This window comes from Anarhichas minor, unplaced genomic scaffold, assembly GCF_050575085.1.
Source record: "Anarhichas minor isolate MPS153535 unplaced genomic scaffold, ASM5057508v1 ptg000017l, whole genome shotgun sequence".
Taxonomy (NCBI): domain Eukaryota; kingdom Metazoa; phylum Chordata; class Actinopteri; order Perciformes; family Anarhichadidae; genus Anarhichas; species Anarhichas minor.
In genome coordinates this window covers 14,504,046-14,513,567 of record NW_027466463.1, presented here as the reverse complement: position 1 = coordinate 14,513,567, position 9,522 = coordinate 14,504,046, and the positions used below count along the sequence as shown (strand labels likewise).

The 9,522-nt window shown below is 41.9% G+C and overlaps 1 protein-coding gene across 1 annotated transcript; it reads left to right on the top strand.

Annotated features, from left to right (window-relative positions):
* Positions 1-3,625: 3,625 nt before the first annotated feature.
* Positions 3,626-7,602, top strand: LOC142951410 (C1q-related factor-like). The gene is made up of 2 exons (XM_076092922.1): positions 3,626-4,389; positions 6,530-7,602. The coding sequence occupies exons 1-2, from the start codon at positions 3,751-3,753 to the stop codon at positions 6,707-6,709; spliced, it is 819 nt and encodes a 272-aa protein (XP_075949037.1). The 5' UTR covers positions 3,626-3,750; the 3' UTR covers positions 6,710-7,602.
* Positions 7,603-9,522: the final 1,920 nt, after the last annotated feature.

Here is a 9,522-nt window from a genome sequence, read left to right as displayed (position 1 = left end):
GGCCCATTGCCTAAAAAGGAAGAGCCCAAAAAGAAAGAAGCAAGGAAGTTACTCTGTTCAAACCCTTGTGTAAACATACAAGGGGCTGATATGCTTTCCTTTTCTATTATACCGAATGTCACTGAAACATAATCACACTAAAGAGATCAGGATTTCTACACTATGATGTTTGCCTAGATCTCAATCACAGACACCTAAATATAATTAACCAATTATGTATACTTTTTTGAGGCAAAACTTAACGAAAAAAAGTGATTTTCCCTTTAAAAAAATAACCAATAGACACAAAATAAAGTTCACACTGCATTTCCCCAAAGTCACACTACCCTGCAGAGTCCATCCTGGATATAGACATCAAAGATGGCCCGTTGCTTCCTCAGCTCTCCACTTACTGACAAGGCCGTCCCCTGGGTCCATGCTGGAATGTGAGCAGGGCTGCTGGAGACGGGTGGTCTGCACCTTCCCCTACTGTAGTGCAGATAAAACAGGTCTCTGCCGCTGCATGCAGGTGTGTTAATGTCCTAGCAGTGCAAACGGTGTGTGTACTCAACTCAACACCATACATCTTTAATTTGTAGTGCACAGAACATACTTAGATAGGCAATCTTGTTTCTTGGATGCTTGATCACATCACAACCCAAAAAGGTTGCAACTGTTACCTAATGTAACAATGTGTTGTGACAGACTTCACCACGTTTTAAATAAAGTTCTTTCTTGTCCCAGTTGTTCATTTCTGGCTGCTTTTCTTCCTTTTTTAATCATTACAAGAGTGAGCAGTGAGCTCCATCCTCTGGTTGAAAGAAGTAAATGCAGTCAGTGAAACGAGGAACACAGAGAACATTTGAAACCACACAAGTTACTTTTAAATATGTTGAGAAAATGGCCTACTCATTCATTCAATTTTGGCTATGACCAATTTTTCCATCTCCGGGAAGTTGTTTAAAATTGCAGCTAAAAGGGAGAATCAGCACAGATTCACAGACGGCACAAATTGCTCTTACACTGATTTCTCTGACTTGAAATGTTTTTATCAGAGTTGCACTTCTTGGCCAAACTTCAATCAGTGATGTGACAGCGGGTGTATTTCCTTTGAGAGTGACTAGAGGACACCTGAAGGGACACCACTGATTGGGGCTGCAGCCAAAATTACATCACCGCAAAATATCCAACACAAGAGATGTGCAGTTTAATTTTAGGACAACACATGAGAGGACTAAATGATGTGGCTAAACGATAAAACAATCACGATTTTAAAACTAAAAATATTAGTCTTTCTTAGATAATGAGGTTAGGTTCTGTATGGTTACATTATGTGCATAGATTTAAGGTCCCAGTAAATAAAACGTATCCAATAGATGGCAGTCTATGGTCACATGATCAGTTGTACTTCACTCATTTCCAACACTTTTAATAATGACACAGTCAGTTAAATATGAATATGGAAGCCAGCTCCTGATGCTGCATGGACTTTTAGAGGGCATAATTTAATCCTTCCACTACACAAGTGGGCCCAAATGTCAGAATTTGATTTTTAATTAAAGAATTTTAAAAAACCTGTCATGACTTTGCCCTTCAATACATGTGTGAATAAGATTGGTCGACTATTTGACCAAAGAGGCCGCAGCCGTAATATTTTATTGGAAGTATGTTTAGCAGATAGTGAGGTCAGGAGAGGAAGAGCAAAGGAATCAATGCTTTATGGAGATAAAATACTTAGTAAAATGTTAAAATGCCACATGAGGGCACTAAAGTATGCAAATAGAGTAACGCTTTGTGAAGCACTTTACAGAGAAGGTTGACATATCATATTTACTGTTTTACAATTTTGTTAAACTTACAGGTCATTAAAGCATGTGAGTATGTATCTTATCAGTGTTTTGACTTTATGTTTGGTTCTCTGAGTTGATGGGGGGCTCGGCAGGTGCTCCAGCATCACTCCTATATTTCTGTTTGTTGTGGTGTTTTTGTAAGCTAAAATATTTAGGAAGCTAAAAGACCTTTTCCGTCTTACTGACTTTGTGGTCATCTCTCTGATTTAGTGTAAACTGTCATCCGCTACAGAGGCTCAGCAAGAAAGCCCTGCTCGAGGTGTCTGACTCAGTGCCATTGTCAGGTCCTGTAACAACAGCAGCATCATAAATGTGGAGGACTACTTTCTGCTCATACTGCTCTCATGAAAATCTAATATCACTGGAGGATTCCAACATTTTCAGTCACACTGGTATACGAGTAACTGTCTTCAATCTATTGGTTAACTGGAGGTTAATTATCATTATTATACAGAATGTATAAATGTACTGTGTGTACTTTACAGATGAACATTTCTTAGAAAACAAAAGCATCAGTGCTTTATTGAGGCTACAGCATGCCTTTATGAAAACAAACATTAAAATCCAAGATGCTTTTCTCTATACTTCCAAATTGCATTAAATGGAAAGATATCTAAATACCATACCAGCAGACTAAAATGCATCAGCTATGCAAACATAATTTCTTCCACAAAGTCTTCCTAAAGTTACATGTTTGCTTAGTTTTCTTATGAAATGTTACGAAAACAGCAATGGTAAGTTCAAGGGCCCTCCTCCTGAGAATCCAGACTATATAGTTACAATGATCACCTTTGATTGTAGCTGAAGTGGTGTGCAGTGGAACTTGGTTGCAATCAGTTTTATTGTTGGACCACTTGTGTCCCTTGCTCTGCTGATGCCTGTTCAAGTGATCCATGTCTCAGCAATCAATTTAGCGGGTAAAATCATATCCATAGGAATGAGAAGTGAATTTTACTTACAATGTTTGAAGTGCGCCTTCAAAAGTTTGCCGTTTTTGTGAAGGTCACAACTGGACTGGCCACAGATGCTTGGAATCAGTCCAGTGTACAAGATCTCCCGGGACACACCCACTCAAATACAAGGGAAAAAAGACACACATTCTGACCTTGATAAAACTAACTTTAAACTTAAACTAAGAAAACTATACAAGAATAAATCTATATCTATGCCTGGAGTGGCTGCTGACTATTAGATGTCTCATATGAGTTCTGCTGGTATACTCAAAATAAAATGCTTTCTTACATTAGTTTACAAAATCAATGCCAGCTGTTTAATATTATTGAAACAAGAAGAATATGGCCACAGAATGGAGAATATGGGCTACATTTCAATGCTAGTGCATCATTTAGATCCTTCTCATCTGAGCAAACTTCCTCTCAAGTTGTTCTCTCCATCTCTATCTTCATCATCCAATGAACATGAATTGAGTGATTATGATCCCATCTGTCACACTTCTTCCTCATGTCCTCCCTGGCTTTTCACATCTGCCAGTAGGAGAGTGCCCTCCTCAGCCCTGACTCAGATGGGTTAGTGGGTGTATGTTGCTCACTCTCTCCTCCCCTTGCTCCTTTTCTTTTTTTTCTTTCCTTCTCTCAAGCTGTCTTACTCTCTCCCTCCTCCTTTCCTCTTACTCTCTCTCCTCACTCTCTCAATCTCCCTCTCCTTTTTGATCACTTCATTCCCTTGCTCCACTCCCTCTCCCTTACTCCTACACAGCTCAGTCATTCACTCACACACTCGTACCAGCTCACCCTGGGCACCATCTCCACCACCGGAGATCCTCATTGTGTCTGCGTTTTGCCAGGTGGACGCACTCCCCACAGTCACCATTTCCACCCCGGAGAGTTCCACGCTGGCAGCGCAGCCCCTTCCCCGGCTGAGCATCGGGCGGAAGACCCTGGTGGCAGCTGCTGTGGGGGTCATGCTGGTCCTGGTTCTGGTGGTCCTCATCCCTGTGCTGGTAAGCTCCGTTGGCACAGGTGGCGTAGATGACAGCGCGAGCCACTTCGAGATGCTGGGTACCTGCCGCATGGTTTGTGACCCCTTCCCCACGACGGACACAGGTTTGAACGCAGGAACCGACACAGCAACCGCTGGCCTACAGGTGGACAATGATGCGGATCTGAGTGACCACATCATCGGCCCACCGCTGCCTACTTACAGTGATCATGGCCCACAAGGCAAACCAGGACGTCCAGGTAAATCTGGACCCCCAGGACCACCTGGAGAGCCAGGCCCACCAGGACCCAAGGGTCCACCGGGAGATGGTGTGGACATTGTGCGTACTGGGATTCTGGGATTAGGGGGTAAAGGGGCAGTTAGCACAACCACATACAACACCACGCCTCGGGTGGCGTTTTATGCAGGACTACGAAACCCTCAAGAAGGTTACGATATTCTACGATTTGATGACGTGGTGACAAATATCGGTGGTAACTATGAGGGCGCAACCGGCAAGTTCACCTCTAAGATTCCTGGCACCTACTTTTTCATCTACAATGTGCTGATGAGGGGAGGAGATGGCACCAGCATGTGGGCTGACCTGATCAAGAATGGTCTGGTGGGTAACACTTTTAACTCTTCAGACACCTTCCCAAAACAATTCCTAATGTTTCATGATTTCATGTTGAATTGGACAAATGGAAAAATAACAGCTTGGCAGCACAAATAGAAAGGACGTATCCCTCATGAGTTAAGAACCCTGAATCATACGCTGGGATGAACCCGAATCCAAATGCTCAGGGAAGAGTGTAACCAGTGTGCTGGCACTCTAAATTGAGTAGTCATGCATTCATGTGAATAGTGATTTTAAATCTGACTTGGTCTGGTGTTGTAGTCCAAGATAATGACAATGCACAGTGGCATGCTGCCAGATTGTGTATCTGTGCATATTACACATCCAGCGATGTACACGTTGAAGTGAGTGGAAGGAGTGCAGCGCTATCTCAACTCTGCACACATCAAAACACAGCCTGGGGTAGTGGCTAGTTCAAAGCAGGTGCCCTTTGAAATACAACAAACTTCCTGGAACCATGAAGTGCAAGTATGCGTTATCAGTGTGCCTGTCAGGTCCAGGCGTTTCAATATCGACTCATGCTATTTGCGAAACTTTTGTAATGTCTTTAAAGCCCCGAGTGATGACATTGATCAAACACCATGTAAATCTGAGCCTGGACAGCTCAGCCAGGCTGCAACAGGCTATAGCCAGTGGAGACAATAACACCTTCACATTATAACGCAATCCAGGAGAATGACATATTTGTAAAGCTGATAGAGGTCTTTTTTGATGATATGTGAAGATACATTCGTTAGTTTACAGTTTAATGTTCACTATAGTCAGGAGCTCCACATTATCTAATCATTACTAAATAGATTCCTTAGTATGAGCATGTATTATTATTTTAGATTAAAGTGTCACTGAAAATGTTGCCAAATCTTAATACACACTGTCACGGTTGATGCTAATAGTTACAAAACACAAACACACATATACAGTCTTTATATGACTAATTAAGAACAGTCATGTAAACCTGGCTTCAGGAAAACATGCAAACAAAATTTAGAGAAACTCAACAACACTCATTAATCATTAATTAGATGTATTTGGTGCCGTGAGGCAAAGTGATGTTGGGCCAGTATAGCCACTATACTATACACATCCCAGGTTAAAAGTACTAAACAGGTTGGACAGTTGTTTTGCATTTATGTAAAGTCTATTCTCAGTCAGTGTCTTTTTGTGAGTGGTGGACATCATGCTGCTGCAGAGCTGTGAGGGCGTACACGTGGAGGGAAAGGAGTCCAGGCGGCATTGCCCTCATGTTTCGGGAATCCATCACCATGTTGTCATCTGTGGCTCAAACCCTGCAGCCTCTTGACGTTCACTTTTGCTCTGCATCGGCACTAATAACAACTTCATATTCTTATGTTGGTTCTAGCTTAGTTCTGAACCAGAATCTGGTTGAGTTAGGGATTACCCTTTTATGGTGTGTATGATGAAGTTGCAGCGTAACAGCCAACCTGGCAACACAGATCATCATACATTAGCTAAAGCTTAGAGGGGATATAACTGTATATGCAAAGCAACTTCACCCAGTTTCCCTTTTTACACAGACGTGCGGAAGAGATTTGGGTGTTATGCTCCAGATCTAACACTCACAGTAATTACCCCGCGTTGATGACACTTATATTTGGGATAAACATGGCATTATCTGAAAAAGGTGAACGTGAGAGTAGAACACGAGGCGAAAGGGATAGTAAGCACTGCCATCCTTCCTCAGAGGCAGACCGACTCAAGCATGACCCTCTCAGCTGAGTCGTGAGGGAAAAACAAGATATTCACTTCGGGGGGGACACACTTTACACAAACTCTCAAATTCAGCCCACACGTCTTGCAAATACGCTTTTCTTAAAATAAGATTTTTAGTCAGCTCACACATAAAAATAAATGTTGTATCATGTCAGCAGGGGATGCAGCAAGTCAGCTAATGTTTGCGTGCATCAAATTAACCATTTGTTTCAATATCATCATCGACTTCAGTAATGTCCTCTTAACATTAGTTTATGATGATGAATGAATTCATTTTGCTATTGTCTGTACGTCGATTAAACAAATCTTCATTGTAAATCTTTTCCTCAGCGTTCTACCGTTTACACTTCCTGACTTCTTCTCTCCTTGTCTGTGTGTGCGTGTCATACTCCAGGTCAGGGCCAGCTCCATTGCTCAAGACCAGGACCAGAGTTATGACTACGCCAGCAACAGTGTCATCCTTCATTTGGATGCAGGCGATGAGGTTTTCATAAAATTGGATGGGGGCAAGGCCCACGGGGGCAACAGCAACAAATATAGCACCTTCTCAGGGTTCATCCTCTATGCTGACTGAAGACTGGACTCCGAGGTGAAAGGTCACAGCCGGAAGACGTTCACCACCTGACTTTCACTTGGCTCTCGCAGTGAGGTTAATGTTGCCCATAGCCACTGATCCACAGTCAGATTGTTTTACAGATGTTTGAGGTCAGCATTGATACAGTGACAGCTGCTGTGGATCTGTGGGTATCTGTAACTGTCTACCTCCTCATCCACATGTCCCATTGCATACAGGGTGCCTGTGCCGCTATTCTGATGGACGCAAGCAACGAAACGGTGACAGTCACGTCATGTGTCATGCTGAGGTGCAGTAACAATTCTGACAGTGAAGAAGCCTCACAATCATTTCTGAGCTGTCATTTCAATTTCAAGTCTGGATATCCAACAGTCGTGGCGGCTGCAGTGTTTGTAAACGTGCAGTTTAGATTTGTGTTAAAATTATGTTTTCTTATGCTGTTTGTGCGGTAAGATGTTTAATGTCTAATTTGTCAAAAAGATTGGACACCAAAATGAGAGTATGATTGTTTTTCAATGGCAGGCAAACTGTATTGTGTCTCAGTGTGATGATTCTGAAAATCGTGTCATATCAGCCCATTATATTTGACATATTGTTGGTATATAAACTGTAAATTTGATATTGAAGCTTGATGTCTGAACACAATCAAAGTAGTGTAGCTACACCATATTGCGTGTCTGTTTAAAAAAATATAGCTGTTGATCAATAGTCGTACAATTATATCACGTAATGTGCTCGATTGTAAAGATTTATTTATTTAATTTATGCATGCAACACCTGTTAAAATGTTCTGTATGTTTCCACAACTGATAAAGAGAAATACGGTGATTTTAAACAAAGTTTAAAAAAGGTGTGGGATTAAGGAACGTATATTGCGATTGTGTTTACTTTTAATGTCCATGATTTTTTTCATTAAAAATGTTTTTTTTTCGCATTTCCTCACACATTATGTGGATAATGTCACCTAATCTAATTTTTGATCAGCTGTTTTGAGCTCTAATTTTCCAGTGAAACCAGCCTTTAGTCTTGAAAATGTTACACACAAGAGAGGCAATCAACACAGAGATGATCACTGAGGGAAAGCGGAGAAGAAATCACAGCTGTGTTAAATGCCAAATGACGAGATGGGAGATGCTTGTGTTTCACAATCAAAGGAGAGATGTGTGTTTCCTCTTATGTGTGTAAAGACGCTGAGATTCATTGTCAAAAAGTCAGGGGACGGGTGTTATAACATATCACGACAAAGCTTAGATCAGCGTCGGCAAGTAATCAAGGGCAAATTAGGCTCTGTTGGGACTGCGACATAACTGTCAGAGACAGGAAAATAGCTTCCAGGGCTAAACTGTGAAAAGCAATATATTTCTCTGTTTTCTTAAAAGCTCACTTTGACATTATCAAATTCTTTGGACATAGTTTGCCTTTGGCATGGGCCACGTAGAGTCCAAAACCGTCTCTTATTTAATTTGAAACATCAAGTTAAGAGTTCAGGAACTAAAGTTTTGAGGGTAAAATGTAAACATGGAAACAATGTTACAAATAACACATTTACTCGTTCACAGAAGCTAATAAAACTGAATGCCAGTGCAGTGTTACCTCTCAAGCTCAATTAAATTCAGCATTTTGTCACGAGCTGTAAATTGGTGTAGAGTTGATTAAAATGAAGAGACAAGATTGCCAAGCTGAGCAGTGCGAGAGCATCCTGTTCTCTGTCTAACTGCTCTACGCAGTGAAGGCCAGGAAGCCCTCCGGTCTAAATTTAAGCTTGTCTTGAGACAGCAGAATTCCTCCAGACACAATTAAGACTGAGGGTCCGTGCCTAAGCAGAGGTCACCCGAGCCAGGGGGGCAGCTGAGCACTAGCACAGGCTGCTTTCTCCTTGCAGGGTGTATGAGCACATCTTCAAATTAGAGACGTCATGTCACAATGTCAAAGACAAACGCTCCCGGACTGCGAGAAACAGCTTTCACTGCTGAAACCATTGGAACCGAACATTGCCCGAGAGTCTGCAACATCTGTACTTTTCCTGAGACCCTCCGGGAGAAACACGAATGCACCAAAAAACATTCTTACATAAAAACGCTTAAGAGACCAGAAGTTATTTATTATTTTAAAATATATGAGTGAGGAGAGTCAAATGAAAATGCACCTGAATTCAAATATTTTTTTTTTCTTTCACTTTCCCAGTACACAAAATGACTTCATATGTGCCCTCATGTTAGCAAATAATAGTAATTATTGCATCATGTTGCAGAGATAAAGCTGAACCCCATATTTGGCCATCCGCCCAACCTTTTTGGAGCCATTTATTGAGGTCACACAGGAAACAGGGGTAAGCCTAAAACCATCTGTGGAAGCCTTTGCGTAAAGCATAGAGAAATTCTCTTGGCAGGCACCGTCTTTGCCTCATCCCGCAAAACTGGGGGATCCTTACTCAAGCTATTGTGCTTGTATAGCGACAGAAACCCCTCCTCGGGGGTGTTTGGTTTTGATGGTGACTTCAGCTGAACAACCTACCCAACAGGACACTCTGGGGCCGTTTTTTTTAATATGTGATGAAACAGCATCTGGACTGCATGCGACGCTTGAACCATTGACTCACATTTTACATCATGTCCTCCCTGACTTTATTCAGGTCCGGGGTTTGAAGGTATTCCTCTGGGATGCGCTCTAAGCTGCTTTTTGTTGACGTAAGCTTCGGCTCTTGGACTCGGCTGTGGAGATTTTCTACTGTACCTCTTTTCATCATGTATAAGTAGAAGGATTTTGAAAGATTATGTCTCTACTGCAAACTTGTTTTAATTTAGGTAATCTCC

What these genes read in the sequence shown, in the direction of transcription:
- LOC142951410 (XM_076092922.1), top strand. Translation starts at nt 3,751, where the DNA reads ATGCTGGTCCTGGTTCTGGTGGTCCTCATCCCTGTGCTGGTAAGCTCC. An exon ending in ACCTGATCAAGAATGGTCTG is followed by an intron (nt 4,390 to 6,529) that starts GTGGGTAACACT and finishes GTCATACTCCAG; the next exon opens with GTCAGGGCCAGCTCCATTGC.